Source organism: Scardinius erythrophthalmus (genome assembly GCF_964197995.2).
Source record: "Scardinius erythrophthalmus genome assembly, chromosome: 6".
NCBI classification, from domain to species: Eukaryota; Metazoa; Chordata; class Actinopteri; order Cypriniformes; family Leuciscidae; genus Scardinius; species Scardinius erythrophthalmus.
Genome location: NC_138226.1, coordinates 25,519,836 through 25,540,656, shown reverse-complemented (window position 1 = coordinate 25,540,656; position 20,821 = coordinate 25,519,836). Strand labels below are relative to the sequence as shown.

Genomic DNA, 20,821 nt, shown 5'->3' with positions numbered 1-20,821 from the left:
TACACTTGGTACGAACAGACACACCTGAGGCCATTGTTCGTACCAAGTGTAAATAAATGAAAAAAAAAAAGAAAAGAAAAAAGAAATACATTTAAATTAAATAAATTAAAATAAAGATAAAGTCTAAATAAAAATAAATAACTACTTAATCAAAATACATGAAAACAAATACATATATTATAATGCATGCAACGTATACACAAAAAACAAATATGTCCTTGATATTTAACCACAAAAATGAAATTTTAAGCTGAATTCCTCGGTTTTGTAGTTGTTTAAAAATGTGACATGACCTTCTAATTATGAATGTGGCTTGAGTAACTTTCAATTCAAAAAACATTTTGGACCCTGTTTTTACCTATATTTACTCTCTTCATTTGTGATTGGTCAAAATAGATGTTATCACCAAGTATAAACAGGGTCATGGGCAAGCCGTTTTCCACCATCGGGCCAAACCGTTTTTGTAGCTTAACCGTTCCGTTCTATGCCTGTATGGATATGGTTTGAAAACAGAGCTCTTTAGAATGCGTCAGTCGTTGCATTGGTAACGCAAGAGTTTACGGATGGGTAGAGATGCAAATAGTAACAGCGTTATGGAGGATGATCAGAGTGCGCTTGGTCAGCTACAGAGAAAAATGGCAGCCAGACAACAGACAAGTGACCAATCCTGAGTAGCGGCATCACTACACGCATTCTACCAGCACGGTTCCAGGCCGAGTTTGTAATCGTGCCGTGCCGAACCAAGCTCAAGTGGAAATATAACGGCCCATTCGGCCCGACGGTGGAAAAGCAGACATGCACACCTCTCATATATGCTTAGATTCCTCACATTTGTTAGGTTTCAGCTAAAACACTGGTTTACACCCACTCCTGCAGTCCCAGAGTAATTTACGACTGCGAGTGTCAGGCCTGTGATGGCTCAACCTGACAGCTAAGTCGATTGCATTGAGATAGACAACAAACAGTCCATCTCTTTCTGAAGGCTGCTGCGTGTGTGTGTGTGTGTGTGTGTGTGTCGTCTTTCAGCTGTGCTGCTCTACAGCAATCCGGCTCCATGACTGATTCTGTTGTGTTGAGTGCAGCACTGGGCTACCCAGCTCCTAACTCTCTCTCAGAGCTGCAGCCAACTGCCAGGATCACTTCCTCCTTCCCAGCAGTTTAAGATTTCCAGCGGAGCAGGCTGGCTACACACAAACACGGCTCTGTTCAGCAGCTGTGGACGCTGCACAGGGGGATTCTCTGCTGAGGAGGGGGGAGCATCTGTCTGTTCAGGCCTGCCAGGACATACACAGTGTGTGTGATACTCGCTTTCACACGCGTTTACAGATACACAAGCAGTTTGTCAGGCTAATTTAAAAGTTTGTGCCACAAATTTGGCAAGCAAAGACTGTGTGGTTTGACTGGTCCTTTCTACAAACCTCACCCGGATATTATATCAGTACAACCCCTCACTTATGCACTGCAAAAAAAAAAAAAAAAGGTTGCTGCCTTAACATTTTAAGTACAATCAACTTGGATGTTTAAGTCATTTCAACTTAAATTATATTAAAGTGACTTAAAATTTGTTGAATCTTAACTGTAAAACAAGTTGAAAATTGCTTAACTTATTTTGATGAGTTACAGCAATGTAAAAACAAATGATAACTTGTCAAACAGTGTACAACCCTTACAAAACCATGAGAAGCACTCACATTAAAAATTGTGGCCAATAAACTGATAATTATTTATGTTATGATAAATGGCTGACCTTAAAATTCTATACTTTTGTCTAATTAAATTAAAAAATAAAACACTAAAAATGTAAAACATTCATTTTAAAACTCTTCAAGTCAATTTAGGCATCATAATATTACAATGTACAATATGAAAAATAAAATAGATTGTCATTTAGTTAAGGATTACATTTAACAGTGTTATTTAATTATTAGCATTTCAAAGACTTGCTTTAAGTGAGAGTTAGATTATAACAAAAGTAATCTAAAATTAAACATCAACATCAATTGATATGAATAAAAATATCTCTAATATTGGTCAAAAACCAATATGGTACCAATATATTGTATTTGTTTGGTTAAAATACCATAGTTACACTAAGAAAAAAAAAAGATCTGTAATAGTCATAACATTCTTTGAAATACTACAGACTGAAGTACCAAGGTATTTTGACAGAAAAAAAAGTGACCAAGGTACATTTTTGTAAGTGAAGCATGAGTGTGGTTTTCTAGACCAGGCTGCGTTTGGGAACAGTGTGTGTGTGTGTGTGTGTGTGTGTGAGAGGGTTGAAGTTACAGTAGGGCCCACGCTCAGAGTAGATTAACACAGAAACAAAAGGCTCTTTATAAACAGAGGGGCGCTGTGTTTGGACTCGCTTTGAAGCACAGGTCATGAGTAAAGGCCCTGGGTGTGTGATGTAACCCCAGTCAGCCAGTGGAAACTCATGAGCAAAGTCACTGAAGTTTAGTAGACCATGAAAGAAAGAAAAAAAGTGCAAAAAATATGCAAAACAATGTTGGAAAAGGACCCAAAGTGAAAACACAAACAACCTTTACAGCAGATCAACTCTCCTGTGACAGACGTCATGAGAAAAAAAAAAAAAAAGAAAAAAGAGAGAGAGAGAGAGAGAGAGAGAGAGAGAGAGAGATGGGAAAACCCCAATTCCGCTACGTAAATATCAGAATTTGCATTTCCCACCCACATCTGTACTCTGAGGACCTAACATAAGTGCCAGTTGTTATATGTGGCCCCCAATGAGGGCCCTAAAAAGTATTTGGACACTTTTGGAAGAAACATTTAGAAAGAAAGACAGCAACAGGAAATTATGTTCAAAATCAAGACAAAAAGTTAACACTTAGGGCCCTATCATACACCCGGCGCAATGCAGTGCCAGGCGCGACAAGTGTTTTTTGCTAGTTTCAGCCTGACGCAATTATCATTTTCACGTCCTGCGCCACGTTGTTTAAATAGCAAATGCATTTGCGCCCATTTGTGCGGTCTCGTTTGTTGGTCTGAAAACGAGGTGTGTTCAGGCGCATTGTTGACGCGTTGCTATTTTGACTGCGCCATTGACCAACAAAAACCTGGTCTAAAGTCAATGGCGCAATATTTTTTTGTTTGTTATTTAAAGAGCGCGTTAGTAATGTGCGCCTATTGGGGGGTCCACAACGCGCGTACACTCTGCTTATTACACACACACACAGGGATGCCCAGCAGCACACAAACATGCCAAATATTAAAAATAAAAGGATTACAAATGTAAAAGATTAATATTGTGTACATAAAGATATGGTTGAATTCGGCTTGTCCTGTAGATGGTCTGCTCACACGCTTTAACCTCGCGCACGAGCAGATCCGTATGCACCCTGGAGACACGTTCAGTTTTTCCGCTTGCAAATTCCGTCATGTAAATAGCAATCCACCATGGCGCAAGCGCCACTGGCTTTTAAAGGGAATGGGAGATGAGACTCTGGTTGGTTTATTCACGTTACGCCCAAAGCACACCCATTACTCATTAAGAGAATAGGCACAACCCTATTATACCATGCGCCGCGCGCGCCAACCATTTTTCCCGTCGTTAAACTAGCAAAATTAGATTCGGATACACCCTAAGTGCAATTGCGCACTGCGCTTTAGACCATGTGCTTAGATCGTTAAAATAGGGCCTTCTGTTGTCAAACATTAGTGAATTATGTTAATAGTTAATGTGATGAATCACTCCTGTGGATACTCTTCTAGGACACATACAGGGTATGTGGCGTCAGGAGAACTGTCTTTGTACAATACTGTTTAAAATTTTAGGGTCAGTAAGATTTGCTTTTTAAAGAAATAAATGTACTATTATTCAGCAAGGAAACATTACATTGATCAAAAATACCAGTAAAGAAAGATTTCTATTTCAAATAAATGCTGTTCTCCAGATTTTCTATTCATCAAGGAATCCTACAATTTTTTATCAAAAAAATTAAGCAGCACAACTGTTTTCAACATTGGAGACTGGAGTCTGATGCTGAAAATTCAGCTTTGCCATTACATGAATAAAATACATAATAAAATAAAAATATATTCAAATAGAAAATGGTTGTTTTAAGTTTGTAAATTTAAAAAAAAAAATTTACTGTTAGATCACATAAACAGCCTTGGTGAGCATGAGAGGCTTCTTTACAAAAAAAAAGAAGAAGAAACATTTTTTTTTTTTGCATGTTGCTCAAGTGTCTAAACACTTTTTGGGGCCACTGCACATTAAAACCCTGATAGAAGGCAGTTTCGGGTCCTCACTCGAGAGCTGAGCACGGTCTGGTTAATCTGCCAGCTAAGCTTTTCTGTAACCCTATGAGCGCTCATACAGAGGGGAATACAAGTGGTGAATTCCCCTTGGACAGGCTGTTATTCGGTATTCACCTGTCTCTCTTTCAGCTGGACTGAAACACAAGGCCTGTTACTGAGAGAGTGCCAAATTTACCACAGGCTTTCTGAACATTGAACACCAGTGTTGGAAAATAGTTCAGATTTTTAGCCTGTCAGTGCAGAAGGGGATTATCATGGCAAAAAGAACTTTCTTGTTAAAAAGTAACAAAGCTGGCAGGGCCACGGAGGTTTGTGGGCCGAGTGTGCGCACGTTAACATGGCACTTGTTAAAGGTTAATGCTTTTCTTCCGCAGGTACATGGTGTTGTAAACCTTACAAATAGAAATCCCCCGGGCAACAGCACAGATGTATCCCACAGCATATTTTCCAGCCTAAAAATGTTTCTCACGTCAGAAAATCACTGCGATTGCTTAATGTAGGTGAACATGGTGACCTTTCTGCATACTGGGGGGATGAATTCACGCGTGTACATTTATCTTCATAAATGGATAGCTCTCGGATTGTACATGCATTCCACACATAACAAAAAGTCCAGTATCAGGTGGTCCAAATTAAAGGATGCTCATGGAGACATGACATTACGTTTTCTGAAGGAAATGTGAGTGGCGTTTTCCCATGCAAAACTTGTTGAGGTTGCTGCTAAGGAATTGTTGCCATGTTTCTAGGGTGTTCTGGGTGGTTTCTTGGTCAAACGAGCCCACTCACAATTCTGAACTGTATAAATGGCTCAGATCCCTCCTTCAAAGGAAGTATATATTTTATTAAATATTCAAAGATTTGTTTAAATTATATAAATTTACTGAATGCTGACGGTAAATGAGAAAGTAGTACCGTGTTTGCCTGTCTATTATTAATATTAAAGCAAACGCTATAATACTTTTCCGCATACTTTCTTTAACAATTCTATCTAATAATGTATTAGAACCGTTAAACAGAGACCGTAAAGTAATGAAGAATAAGAATGGGAGTGCTGTGCGCTCAGGCGCTGCCATTCTCAGGTATATATATATATATATATATAAAAGCCAAATATCGGCCGACATATCAGCCTTGGCGATATATCGGCCAACAATCTACAGTAATCAATTAGGAACAGTTTACACAGAACATGTTCTTGAGTTCAAAAATGTAAGGCACAGTGGAGGAGAAAAGGTTTCTGAACCTGAACTTCTTTTGAACTTTTTTAATTGACATGGCATCTTAAAAATGTGGAAAAAAGAAAAAGCAGTGAGAAAGCTCAAATACGTACCTTTTTATCTACAGACTTTTTCCATTGAAAAATAATTAAAAAGCAGCACAAGGGAGTGCAAAAATACAGACAAGTAGAAAAGATAATAGTGATATAAACATTCACTTCCATAAATGGTCAGTACCATTTTATAAAAATAAATGTTATCACATTATTATTTTGTTGTTTAGTATTGATATTTAACATATAATAAAGGTCAAATATTGTATTGAATTTGACACCTCTAAAAAGACTGAAAAGTCATAAAAACACCCTTGTTTTTAATTTATTAATTAAAATTATCTCATCATTTGGCAATGCAATTGCATTTTTTGCATTTATCTCTTCTTAATCATTTAAACAAATAATGTGAGGAACCGGAATTACTTAATTTACGAAAGTTCTTCATGATTCCTATCCCTAAGTCACACTATTTGAGATATCAATCTTGTCCACAGCACATATGACGTGCCGAAGTGTTTGTTAAAAATCCTACCCTACCTATGAGCAACAGTAATAGTAATGCTGATGCTTGCCCAATGTATATCCACACAAATGCCTCTGTGGATTCACATTTCTCCTTGTAAGCTTCAAAATGAGTAGTAACCTTTCGCCATCAGACACCCATAGGGGGAGTCTAACCATGAGAAAATGTATGCAGTAAAAAAAAAAAACACACATAGCCAATAAAAACGTTTCACAACCTTCATTCCAAGGATTCGTCCTCTTCCCTAAAGGTGTGAGCTGATGTAATTTCAGCACTCATTTATCTTAAATGAGCAAGTTCTCAGGTCTGGCTTCTTGAGAATGCTTCTGATCACAGCTTAGCATGCGTGTCTGATCAGGTTTCTTTATTGTTGTAATTATGATGCGGCGTGGCAGAAGGCTCATGTAGAACTTGTCTCGATTTCCCCTCCTTGACTTTCTCAGAGCGCATGACAAAGCATGAAACATAACCTACAGCACTGGATCTAGCAGCTTCAACGCGTGTGCCGCGCAGTCCATAGAAGTACACAACCGCTATTTCACAGAACGCAGTCTCACACTCCACTGATCCTGTATCGGCTATAAATCTGTTACAGCTGGTGTATACAGATTCACACAGAGCGCATTTGTGTGTGTGTGGCTGCATACTTCTCTGCTCCCCACAGGAGGCAGGGAGAGCAGCAAAGGGCTTCATTCCATGTTGTTGTTTGGTCACTAGGTGTGAGCTCAGCTCCCTGGCAACTGACACTGTAGTATGGATCCAAGATCTGGTTATTTTGGCGTGATGGTCGAGGGAGAAAGAGCAAGCTCTGCAAATGTCGTCCAAATTCCACACTCGCCTCCAACTCACCAAGCTCCCTTTTGCACTCATTGTAAGAAAGGCACACTGCTGACAAAAAGAGCTGGGTGGAGGTCTAGGATCTCCAGAGGAAACTCACACACACACACAGTACGCTCAGGCTTTGATGAGAGAGGGTAAGATAAGACCCCAGAGAACCAGGGCGTTTAATCTTTGATGCTTTTTCTTATGGATGCCAGGACTGGGTTTGAGTGATCTAAATGAATCCATGCCTCTGACATCACTTCCTTTTTAACATATGTACATTAAAACTCAAATCAATAAATCATTTGTTGAAATGCCAGCAACAAATAATTACCTTTTTTTTTTTTTTTTTTTTACTGCAAAAATGTTGTTAATACTGAGATATGTACTGGCTCTGATGTGTTTCTGGAAGAAAATAAGCTGGAAAAACAGGCAGCTTCAGGAAAGAATGCTTCAAGTTCAAGCTTCAGGCCTTCACCAGAAATATGCCACAGTTTCCTCTCATCTCTCAACAAACCTAGGGAGAGGCTTCCTCCTTTTCTCTCTCTCTCTCTCTCTACAGCCTATCTTTTTTTATCCATAATAACTTTCACATTACACTTCTCTTATTTTGTAGAGTTACGGTTTTCAGGCAGTGCTAAATTAACATCTGTGTTTAGACTTGTGGAAAAACAACATTAAAATCGTACAGTAATAGATGTTAATAGCTGCTCACAAACACAGGCAAGAGTGTGCATGTGAGAACACATCTGTGTGTCCTACGCAACTCACCGCACCAGAGGTAAAAGAGTGACGGTTTGTTTTGAGAGGCGTTTATTTTGCACACTTCAGTTTGGTGCGATTATGGCATTATTCTACTGGAAAACTACGAATAAAGATTAATACAGGCTGACTGATTGTAATATTTGTTTATTTGACCAGGATTGTGCTGAATATATTTGTGCCTTAAAGGGATGGTTTACTCACCCTCATGTTGTTACAAACCTGCATGACTTGTTTATTCTGTGGAACATAAAAGAAGATAATTTGAAGAATTGTTTTGGTCTGTACATTGTAAGTCCACACCGGCCAACAACACCAGCACCCTACTGACTTTCATTGTAGGGACCAAAACACACAGACGATTTTGTTTAAAATATCTTCTTTTTGTGTTTCAGAAGAAAGAAAATCAAACAGGTTTGGAACAACATGAGGGTGCGTAAATATGAAAATGTGGATTTTTGAACAATTTATTTAGGAATCAGTAAGTGCACTACAGACCCACACTGGTTATAATAGCTAATCTTTGAACATACATACACTACCATTCAAAAGTTTGGGGTTGGTAAGATTTTTCAATGTTTTAGAAAGAGGTCTCTTATGGTTATCAAGACTGCATTTATTTGATCACATGCAAATACAGTGAAAAATGTAATACTGTGAAATATTACTACATTTTAAAATGGAATTTATTCCTGAGATGATAAAGCAGAATTTTCAGTATGATTACTCTGATTTCTGAAGGATCATGTGACCCTGAAGACTATTCTAATATGTGACCCTGGACCACAAAACCAGTCTTATGGGTATTTTTTTTTTAAGGATAGGACAATATTTGGCCGAGATACAACTATTTGAAAATCTGGAATCTGAGGGTACAGAAAAATCGAAATATTGAGAAAATCGCCTTTAAAGTTGTCCATTTCTATTGGCGATAGTGCTGCATCCATTCACAAAAATAAATGTTTTAATATTTAAGGTGGGAAATTTACAAAATATCTTCATGGAACATGATCTTTAATTAATATCCTAATGATTTTTGGCATAAAAGAAAAATCTATAATTTTGACCCATACAATGTTTTGTTGGCTATTGCCACAAATATACCCATGCGACATAAGACTTATGTAAGGTTTTGTGATCCAGGGTCACATATGCTGATTTGCTACTCAAGAAACATTTCTTATTATCATCATTGTTGAAAACAGTAGTGCTGCTTAATATTTTTGTGGAAACTGCGATACATTTTTTGCACGTTTCTTTAATAAATAGAAAGTTCAAAAGAACATAATATATTTGAAATACAAATCTTTTGTATCATTATCAATTTCTTTATTGACACTTTTGATCAATTTAATGCATCCTTGCTGAATAGTTAATTCCTTTCACAAAAAAAAAAAAAAAAAAAAAAAAAAGCCGCGGTATGAATAATTGAAATTGTCTCCTGGTGTTTCACGGCCAACTGAAGTGGGCAGGTGAACAAGGCGGCATGCTGATACTCAAAACGTCTAGCTACACGAGACTCAGGTCGACTGTGTCTCACAGGTGCAGAGCGCATACAAAAGACATGTCTGTGGTGGTTTCATGGGTTTGTTTTTGCACAAAGCAAGTGTTTCTCAGGTGATTCATGCTGGTGGTTTGCAAACACGAGATTATGCAAGTAGGTATTTGGTGTCGGAAAGGTTGGAGTGGAAAGTTTTCGGGTAGAAGTGAATGGCTGATTGATAGGAGGTGTGTATGCGTGAGATGTTGGGTAATGCACAACTTGTTATTACACAGTGTAATAACATAAAGGGTACAAGTGGGGCAGCTCACCTGGGTGGATTTGTCCCTCATGCAAGGGGCACAAGGGGCGTGGATGACATCCCGGGGCCAGTGTCCAGACAGGTAAGGGGCTGTGAGCGCGTCCAAAGAGGAGGTGCGACGAATGCTACCGTTATTGCTGGTGGTACACCAAGACCCTGCCACAGGAAGTCTATGCTTGTCTGCAAGACAGCCAGAAAACGCAGAGGAGATAAAAAGGGGAAGGAAGGATGGGGAGGGGGAGACAGGGTTCGATTGAAAGATGGATGAATGAGACATGTGAGGAAGAATAAAACAGATGGGAGGGAAACAGAAGAAGAACATAAGTTAGAGGCTGCATGTTATGAACACAATACATCACAGTAAGTGCTTAGAGAGCAGCCGTGTGTGTGAGATTACACCAGCTTGAGTGTAAATGTCCGCTGGGCTGATGGTGATGAATATTAAAACCCAGCAGATTGAGACAGAATTAGTCTGGTGTCCAGTAGCTCTTTTAATAAAACTAAAGCTGATTAACTGCTCGACTGGCGTGGAGGAAGCGGCCCGCGTGTCTTGACCTACATTCGGTGTGTCTCCACGAGTAATTGCCCCCTTCACTATCGTCCCTGCTCTCTTTTTCTCTCGTCTGTTCTTTCCAGCACACAATCGATGGCCTTCTCTCCTTCTCTTGTAAGTCTGAGTCTTTTAAAGATTCTTATTCTTTCATGTAAACTCACACTATTGAATACACAGCGCAGACGTACAGTAAAAGAGGGCGGCCTGTTGTTTTGTGCGGCTTTGAAGAGATGACATCTGCGAGGGATTTTACACAGGAAGTTCAGCGTATGAGCCTTTCAGAAAGGATTTTAAGAAAGTCCCATTATCTTTTGCCACATAGGTGACATCAGTCTTTCTCTCGCTCGCTCTCTCTCTCTCTCTCTGTGTGTGTGTGTGTTGTATCCAGGGAAGCAAATCAGAGGGGAACCATTAACTTTGTTTGCTTCCAATAGTCCAATGGGAAAGTGAACACACACTTCAGCAACAAAACAACAACTACTCTTTACTGTTGGGTGGATCTTCTGTTATTTTAAGACAATACAACTCACAAAAAGCAGAACAGGGATCTTGCATTACATTTTAAAATACAGAGCTGGCATGACTTTCTGCGCATTGTACACATTGAAGAACGAGAGAGAGGATCTAAAGAGGAGGAACCTGTAAGGAATTTTGGGGGAAGTCATGCGAGAAAGAGAGAGGAATTGGCTAGTTAGCTCAAGTTGCAGTCTCCACATGGTATGTTTTTGCTCACTGGAAACTGAAGTGCATGTGCAAGGCCCTGAAATATCTTCACAACTCTATGCAATGCGAATGGAAAGGCTTCTAGCTAATCTAAATTCAGATTAACAGGTTAATGAATTCTGAAATGCAAATCTGTGTCAGAACGCAGATCATAATGCAACACGAGTATTGCCACAGCGGGTGGGCTAGTGAGCATTAGCATACAGTAAATTAATTTAGCTTTCTAAAGTAGGTTTTCTCTGTAAAAGATACAATTTGACAAAAATCTTAATTAGTTTGCTAAACTTGACATGTATATATCTAGTTACCTGAAAAATAATGCAGATATTTATCTTTTACAGTTGAAACCAATTATTTTTATGCTTCAGTAGGCTAAATCATCAATACTGTGAAATATTATTACAATATAAAATAGGCCTAACTGTTTTCTATGGAAGCTTGTTTCCGCCACAGAATAAAACATTATAAGAGATAATTGCGACTTTTTATCTCACAATTGCGAGTTTACATCTCGCAATTCTGACTTTATTTCTCAGAATTGCGAGATATAAAGTCAAAATTGCAAGATATAAAGTCAGAATTGCGTGAAATAAAGTCGCAATTGCGAGATATAAAGTCAGAATTCTGACTTTTTTTCTCGCAATTGCGACTTTATATCACGCAATTGGGAGATATAAAGTCAGAATTGCATGATATAAAGTCGCAATTGCGTGTTATAAAGTCAGAATTGTGAGAAACTATTCCGAGGTAAAAAAAAAAAAAAAAAGTCCGTATTTTTCCCCCCCTTAGAATTGGACTTTATATCTCACAATTCTGAGAAAATATGTCAGAATTGCGAGATATAAACTCGCAATTGCGTGTTATAATGTCAGAATTGCAAGATATAAAGTCAGAATTCTGACATTATAACACGCAATTGCGACTTTATATCTCGCAATTCTGACTTTATATCTCGCAATTCTGACTTTATAACACGCAATTGCGACTTTATTTCACGCAATTCTGACTTTATATCTCGCAATTCTGAGAAATAAAGTCAGAATTGCGAGATGTAAACTCGCAATTGTGAGATAAAAAGTCACAATTATCATTTAACATTTTTTATTTTGTGGCGGAAACAAGCTTCCATAGTTTTCCATTTAAACATATTTTAAAAATGAAATGTATTCCTGTGATGGCAATGCTAAATTGTATTTTCTTCAGTGTTACATGATCCTTCAAAAATACATAATTTTGCTCTTAAACATTTCCTTTATTATCAATGTTGAAAACAGTTGTGCTGCTTAATATTTTCATGGAAACAGTGTTGGAAAAACATGCTTTTTTTTTGTCCAGGATTCTTTGATGAATAGAAAGTTCAAAAAACAGCATTTATTAGAAATATAAATCTTTTGTAACGTTATATATGTCTTTATCAGAATATGTATAACAGATTAGGTTTACTGGCTTAGACATAAAACCCCTGAGTACTGAGTTTTCACAGAAACACAGGAATGCACAGAAAATATGTACAACAGGACCACACGCCTGCAATGTAGTGGCTAAACATTCACATCTGTGTTTGCGTTCTTGCATAGTGTTTGTTTCTGGCCTAACTGTGCACGGTTCTTCACTGAAATGACTGATAAATCTTTATGCATGTGTGTGTGTACTACATAATTACATACACATTCATGCATGCATGCACACAAACAAGCTGCACAGAGGACAGACTATCACACGGGGATATCATCTCATTTCTGATTGGCTCATATAAGAGATGCTACGATGCACTACTGAGCAGTGAATTCTCTTATCGTCTCTGTCTATGCACAGTAGGTTATTGTGTTGCGTCTACCCTGCATCTCACTCAGCAGACTTTGCACACACACTGATAACACACACACAGCGGCCCATGAGCCGCGTCCTTGGGAAAGCTGTGCTCTTGACTTTTGTCTCCTCAAACTAGTGAATGTGACTTGACTAAAACAATAATAACGTCACAGCAATTCATCAAAAGTACCATGAATACGCCTCCAGTTCAGTCAGTACAGATACAGATAATCATCTTGTACTCACAAACATTCAACCCACAGGATTATGATCCAAACACACCCTTGACATCTAACACTTCATCTTCTTTCAAAATTATATAAACATTTACCTTTACCTACATTTTATTTATTTGAATGAACAAACACCCACTAAATCACATAAAAACAGTACAGACTTAAATTTAATTAAATTTCTATAGTGCTTCCATCAGTAAATTATGAAATTAAATGTAAAGCAGCAACCTAGTAACGTAATTGTCATTTAAAACTGAACTACACTGTTATGGTGATGATACACTGGGCAACTTTTTGAGCAATGTCGCTGGGCAATATTGCCGTCAACGGGCAACCAGGTGAGACACAGGGCCCACGACCGATCAAAATTATCCAGATAGAAATTTGTTGCCCATTCTCAATGGGAAAGTTCCCAAGCAACAATTGCCCAGCAACATTCCTCAAAAAGTCACCTTTAGGGTGTGTTCACACTTCACACTTGTAGTTCAGTTCTCCGTTCTTCTGGTCCAGACGAAAAAAAGAAAACGATACATTTAGACTAGTCCTGGTTCACATGGTGTTCACTGCCATCGCACCTAAAGATACAAAACAAAAAAACACTGCTTTTTGATGTAGAATTTGCGACAGAACAAACGAACAACTGAAACAATGCTGTACACTGGCCTAAATGCCTAAAATGTAAAAAAAAAATAAGATCGAAAGCACGTCTCCGCTTCCTTCCTCTGTAGAAAAATGAAGCCAAAATATCCCAGTAAGGGTTGTTGCCGATTACGTCGTTCCAAGTCTGCCCAGTAGTGACGCTGAGGTCCCGCCCATTACACCAACTCGTGCAAACTCAATCGCAAGCACAGCTGTCAATCATGACGTCACACCCCGTATAAAAAATAAAACCAAACTTACTGGGAAAACGAACACTTGAACATGCGTTTTCATGACAAGAACTACTTAAAATGACAGAAACAATCTTTGGAAAAAAATATTTGACGTGTAACTGGATTTTTTTTGTTTGACTCGCGTCCCATTCGATCACATGGAGTGCAGCCAGCCACCAGGGGGCGCTTGAAATGTTTTGGCTTCACTTTACAGGATTGCGTGCATATGGTAATATTTTTACGAACTTTATGCATTTTTACGATTGTGATGAACGATCTTATAAAATGTGAAAATTAGTCAAACCAGCAGCAGGAATTCCTCCGATAAACATTCAAACTGCTGCAAGGGGACAGCATTTCCGACACCTGTAATGAACCTTAATGGGAAAGGAAGCTCCTGTGATGAAAAGAATCAGGTGCTTCAGCATTCTGTCTTTTTTTAGGGTCGCATCTTGTGACACCACATCCTGTTTTGTGCTTCTTTCAGATGTCTTTAGTCCATGTTGAGTTCATATATCAGTTGAACTGCACCAGAGTTTGTCTGTTGCACACCTGGGTTCAGCTGGCAGTGTTCACACTTATTCAAATAAACTGCAATAACAGAGCAATTGCACCAGAGTTTGTTTTAATCGAGCCACACCTACCAAGTGTGAACAGTTCTTAGGCTAAAACAAGGGCTGTTTAAATGCTACAAGCATGTTAAATACAGTCTCTTGTAATCTCACATTTCATTTCAAAGCCTGTATGGACCAGTGAATAGATACTTCAAAACACTCTACGTAGCTCTAAAACTGTAGCTCAGGCCTGCAGCTGAAATAAAAGGGTGTAATAGTGACCCGACTCCTAATAGTGTTCTTTGTGAGGACAGATAGATCAGCCTGGTCTCGTCCCAGCCTGCCTGTACCATCCCTCTCTGTAAAGACTGGGAGTGTGCCCCGTTAAAGCCCCAGCCAAGAGCAAAAGAACCATGTCTGTATGGAGATCTTAAAAAGCACGAGCAAAGCTATTGAGAAACACATCAGCATATGCAAAATTAGTTGCAACGATGCGGAGCTTATGCGCAATGGTGCCGTTTAATCCTGAGAACAATGAACTGAAATGTTGAGGAATACATTCAAAGAAAAACACTTTCACACCCGGATACTGTAGAAAGAACAAGCAGGGATGGTGTGAAGTGAAGTTCACACCATCAGTGAAGTCAACTAGTTCTAGTTTTTTCTTATAGGTTTTTAGTTGTTTTGAGAAGTTCCTCTTACACTGTCACTAGTCATACACATGAAGACGGATGTCTTTCGCCATTGCGTCTTGACTCACATTGCTTTTTTTGAAACATCCTGTTTAATTAAATGTCCATTACCCACATTTTTATATTTATAACGTCATTTTGCAATCATCGTGACGTACAATCATTAAAGGGATAGCTCACCCAAAGAAAAAAAAATTCTGTCATCATTTACTCACCCTCATGTTATTCCAAAACCAAAATACATTAGTTTATCTTTGAAACACATTAAGATATTTTTAACTCTTTCCCTGCCATTGACGCGATAACCCTTCATTTAAAGCAGCGCTATGCAGTTTTGGCAATTTCTTCGCTGTTTTCTCGCTTTTTGCTCGCGGGTTTCTCTATAGAGCTCCCCCTACAGCTTCGGAATAGATATCTGACAACACTGTCGTCAAAACTCGTTGGTGACTCGCCCCCCTACCATCTTCTCCCTCTGGTCATGTGCATTTGTTTTCAAAGAAGCTGGCGAACGCACAGAGCCATATCCACTGAGGTATGTATGATACACAGAAGGCTAGCATTTAAATGTTTAGATAGTGTATGTGTGCAGTGCCGTAAAGCAATTCGTTACATCGCGAGACCTGATATCACGCGATACTTCCTGACGCCCGCCGGCCCAAAGTTGCAAGGGTGGTTTTTCCGCTCAAAGGCGCTAGGGGGGTGCGAGAAGACCACCATTCACCCCGAAAAAAAGTCATATAACCATTCCAACGACTCAGAAGCTGTTCGGTAAATTAAGCTAAAAAAACCCTGCATAGTTCACCTTTAAGAGAAAACCCCGAATCAGATCCCGATGTATTCTTTGGCAAAAACGCGTTTTTCTCAGCTTTTTGCTCAGAATGTTGCTTTTTAAAAAAAAATGTATTAAACAAAATTTAACACATTTAAAGGGGAACTGAAACAAACAAAATATAATTCGATAACATGTTGGTTATTAAAATTGTAAACAAATTAATATTAAAAACAAAACATATACTGAAATACTCAATACTGAAATTTACATTTGTTGTTATCAGAGCACAGCTGTGTTCGATGACGTCACTGGCATGGTACCACTGTAGGCTACTAACGTTATGTCAGGCTACTCTACTGCTACTCTGACCGAACTGACTGATTTTGACTGTACACATTTTTTAACTGTACAAATTAACACTAAAAACAGCATTTAAGTAAGAAATTGAATCATCAAATGAAATAATAAAACTGCATATTCTTCACTGTATGAATGAAACGTATACTGATTCTTATATAGACTGCTGTCACTTTAAGAACCACAGTAATGCAGGGATCTAGAATATACTAATACACGTAGAACCTTGTGTTTTTGACACTTTAAATGCAATAAGACGATAAAGAGAATTTAGTTTAGTGCACGCGCTGTGACAGCTGGCTGTCTGTGCATTGTTTAGGCGTGTGCACTTGTCAAATTTAAACTGGCAAGGCGCGCCGCCGCATCTCATTCACAGTTTGAAAGCGGCTGAAATCACACTAACCTGTAAGTATCTTGCAGGTGTCGTCGATGGATATCGCTTATATTGGATAGCATCCTCGATGTCGGATTCATTTAGCAAGGTGATCTGCGGTGAAGGTGAACATCACGATAATAACTAAAAGGCCCTTTCACACCGGATGCGTAACGAAAAAGCGAATAGTTCGTGTGCGAATAGTTCGCGTCAAACCCTATCACATGAGCTGCGTAAACACGGTCTCTATCTCTATCTTTGACGATTAGCTTTCTATCCCAAATGTAGTTTAGCCTGCTAGCCTACACAGCACAGGACTATACAACGAGAAAACTATCACACAACATACTCACAGTCGTGATAACCGAGTTGGTTGGCAATGCTACGCCACACAATCATTGTCCTTGTAGTATGCGATTGGCTGAAGCCTTTTCTGTCGCCGCAAAAGTAAAAAAAAAAAAAATCGACATCGAAGCGAAAAAAATAAAAGTCGTTTTTTCGCCGCAGCACATTCGCGTTCGGTGTGGAAGCGCTCATTACACAAACAGCTGATCAAAAAATAAAACCATCGCGCGAATTATTTATGCGTCAAAATCGCGTCCAGTGTGAAAGGACCTTAAGAGGAGAGAGGAACTTGTTTACAGGACCCGCCGTGGTCACATTTATGCCACAGTCATTTTGCAAACAGGTTATTCGGTCCTTGATGGCATCGGAGGTGTTATATTCGTTTTGGACAGATTACAATTTTTTAATTTTTGCAATGCAATGAGACCCCCCTCTCGATCTGTTACGCTCTTGAGATGCCATTTTGCTGGAGCTGTCAAGGTAGCCTATCATGCATGCCAGTGACGTCACAGACCGTTGAAGCTCAAGATGGCTGCTCCCTAGTAACAAAACAACAAACATCACTGTTTCCCCTCCTTGTAACTACTTCAGCAGTTTTAAATGTCAAATAAAACTACCAAATTTGCTACCACAAATAACAATGATAAAACACATCTGTTATATCACCTTTACTTCCCATTTCGTTTCAGTTCCCCTTTAAGTGTTGTCAAAAGAATGCATGAAGCTAGAATAAAACTGATTTTTTTTTTGTTTAAAAGCAGACGGTCTGGTCTTTCTTTTGATATATTGCATGTTCAGATAGGCTATTCATACAACAAAATATTCTGGGGGCCATGAAACGTTTGTGAAAATTACCAGAAATGCTGGCATAGGCTGGCAAAGTTATTCTTCTAGAGTTGAGGGAACCTGAGATATATCTGTCTCTCCCTCCATGTCTATTCACCCAAAACTCTGTTCAATAGAACATCGTACAAGAAATCATGCATGAGAACAAACGTTATTAGTTGGGTGTCAAGCTCTTTTGCTGTGTCTTTATGAACTTTTTGAAGCAAGTTTTGGTGGAATGGCCTTGTCATGAAGGGACAGAAATCTCATTTGTGTTTCAAAGATGAATGAAAGTCTTATGGATTTGGAATGACATGAGTGTGGGTCAACAACCCCTTTAAAAACACTGTTGAATAACAGTGCTAAATGCAAATTTCAAAATTAATAGTACTGATTTTTCATAATGTAGGCCTACAGTATAATGTTGTGATGCCTAAAATCACACACAGCATTTACAACACTTGATTTTTTTGTTTTATTTTTAGAATTTAAAATGTAGAATTTAAATATTGGACATTTATCGATAATCTTCATTACATGAAAATCCTTATTGTCTACTGGTATTAGCCAAAATCAAATCATAGGAACAATCGCTCTCGTGTGAAAGCACCCTTAGTCTGATTAATTGGACGGGTCGTTCAGTTAAACCTGACTAGTCAGTTAAAAGAAAGAAAAAAAGGCCTAGTTTTGCACATGACGACATGATCTCTCTGACTATGATGCAGCCACACCGTGTTCGTTCGTTGGCCAGAAGAGAACTGGCTCCCTGACTGAGCCTGGTTTCTCCCAAGGTTTTTTTCTCCATTCTGTCCCCGATGGAGTTCGGGTTCCTTGCCGCTGTCGCCTCTGGCTTGCTTAGTTGGGGACACTTAATATTCAACAATATTATTGATCTGACTGCACTGACGCTGTTGTATGAGAACTGAACTGAGCTGGACGATGACGTCCTTTTTTGCAGAACTGCTTCATAGATGAAATGAACTAATTTAATAATTGATTATCTTTACAATGGAACTGAATCAACACTGAACTGACTTTAGCTGAACAACAGCTGAACATTTTCCTGTTATCACTGTAAAGCTGCATCGAAACAATCTGTATTATGTAAAGCGCTATATAAATAAAGGTGACTTGACTTTTCCCAATTTTCTCCATCCTGTTATGTTCCTCTCGTGTGCTACGGCTTTTCATGTGATCTTAGGCAAGCCTGGTGATCTGGAAAATTACTGGACATACCAGAGCGGAGTGTTTTTAGTGGGATACAGTGAAAAGGGGAGGCATGGCTCAGGAGGCTAAAAACAGTAATCACAAGGGCATTCCAACAGGCATATGAATCGCTGACCCGAAGTGAAATGAGGACCCAAGATCAAGTTTCCTCTTGTTCAGACATATCATGCCATTATTGGACTAAAAAACAACAACACTGACACAGAAACATAACTAAGACATACACATGACCTCAGAGTCTGTTTGAGGAGGCTCCAAGAGAATCATGGGTAATTTACTAAAACAATGAAGCCTGGGTCTGGGCCAAAACACAAAGGATGACACTCCCAACCCAACAGCCACTACTGTACCTTTCCCTCTTTGTGTCTTTAAGGCAGATAACCTCTTCTTGTCAAAAACGGCAGCAGATATGGTGTGATAACTGAATTCAAGTTAAGTAAAAAGCTGAAAATGATGTAGATGCGTTCTCTTAAATCTCCTTTTTGAGGAAATTCCATTTTCTGAAAAAATTGTGGTACCGGTCACAATGCCAGTTCAAACAGTTACAGTAACCGAGACACGGTGCAACACTCGCTGGCAAACCCATCACAAAATAAACCTTTGAGATTCAAAGGGCCAAACCAGCGACTGGCCACCAAACATTTGCATTCTTACCAGTCAGCAACAGAGGAAAGCCTCTGGAGCAGCAGGCCATAATTTTAGAATAATAAAAACTATGCAATCATGGAACACTACTATATGGGAAAGAAATCTCACCAAAACTCTTGTTTTTCAGCTTATTCAAAGAAGTCACTATTTACCTCGATTCTTCCAGCTTCAAGAGGTGCATCCTGGGATGCTTTGAGAATGCTTGAAACTTATTGGCTGCTTTGCCTTCATTATCAAGTCCAACTCATCCATTTAAAGGTGCATCACTGACACCATTAATATATTTTATTAACAAAACTAAACTTTTAGTTCATCATAAAAAAAAACTAATTTTGTTGACTTATTTGATTGATTATAGTATTATTATTATTTTGATTTAATTTTTATGTACTAAAATACAGATTATTTTAGTAAACAAATTGTATTATGAAAGATGAGTTGAATTATTTTGTATTTATTTAATTGTGTATTAAAATACAGATTAATTTATTTAATACATAAATGAATTATGAATATTTTAAATTATACATTTATTTAATTGTCGTAATCTAACTAAATTAAAATGTTATACACACACATATACATACATACATGTGTATATACACACACACACACACACATATAAATTATATATACTGTGTGTGTGTGTGTGTGTGTGTGTGTGTGTGTGTGTGTGTGTGTGTGTGTGTATGTATATATATATATATATATATATATATATATATATATATACACACACACACATATATAAATTATATATATATATATTGTGTGTCTGTATATATATATATATATACATATATACACACACACACTATATGTATATGTATATAGGCCTACTGTATGTATACACACGCACACAGACACACACATATACTGTATATATATATATATATATCCTAATAGTGCTAGTATTAGTGCTGTCAAATTGATTAATCGCATCTAACAAACGTTTTTGTGTATATAATTGGCCTGTGTGTGTGTGTGTGTGTGTGTCTGTGTATATCTGTATGTATGCATGTATGCTCACTTATTTTATATAAACAAACTTATATTAATCGATTTGACAGGTTGAAAAATAAGCAGGTTTGTCATCATTACAGGCACAGCAGAAATATAGTAATATTTAGCCTATGGGAACCCCTGCTCGATAGGATACGACACTGAATGTTGAGTTGAGCAAGTGTGAGTAATATATATCGCAATCGCATCTAGAACGGCACATTATGACAGTGAATCACCATGTCAACCGCTCTACTGTGAAACCGTTAAAACGTATCCTGAAAGCATATGTAAACCAACAAACCACATGGACTGTTAATGTTTACAAGTTACCACAGTGATGTGAAATAAACATGGCCCATCAGCT

At 38.3% G+C, this 20,821-nt stretch overlaps 1 protein-coding gene across 2 annotated transcripts in view; it reads right to left on the bottom strand.

The window, feature by feature from the left end:
• Positions 1–20,821, bottom strand: part of fam117bb (family with sequence similarity 117 member Bb) — a 43,206-nt gene that overhangs the window by 21,317 nt on the left and 1,068 nt on the right. The window contains exons 2-3 of one of the 2 annotated variants that reach the window (XM_081367841.1): positions 9,474–9,643; positions 7,866–7,901 (exon numbers count right to left, since the gene is read on the bottom strand). In XM_081367841.1, the coding sequence (XP_081223967.1) occupies positions 7,866–7,901; positions 9,474–9,643 (206 nt within the window). The remainder of the gene's footprint in view (positions 1–7,865; positions 7,902–9,473; positions 9,644–20,821) is intronic. The other variant, XM_081367842.1, reaches the window with a different exon arrangement.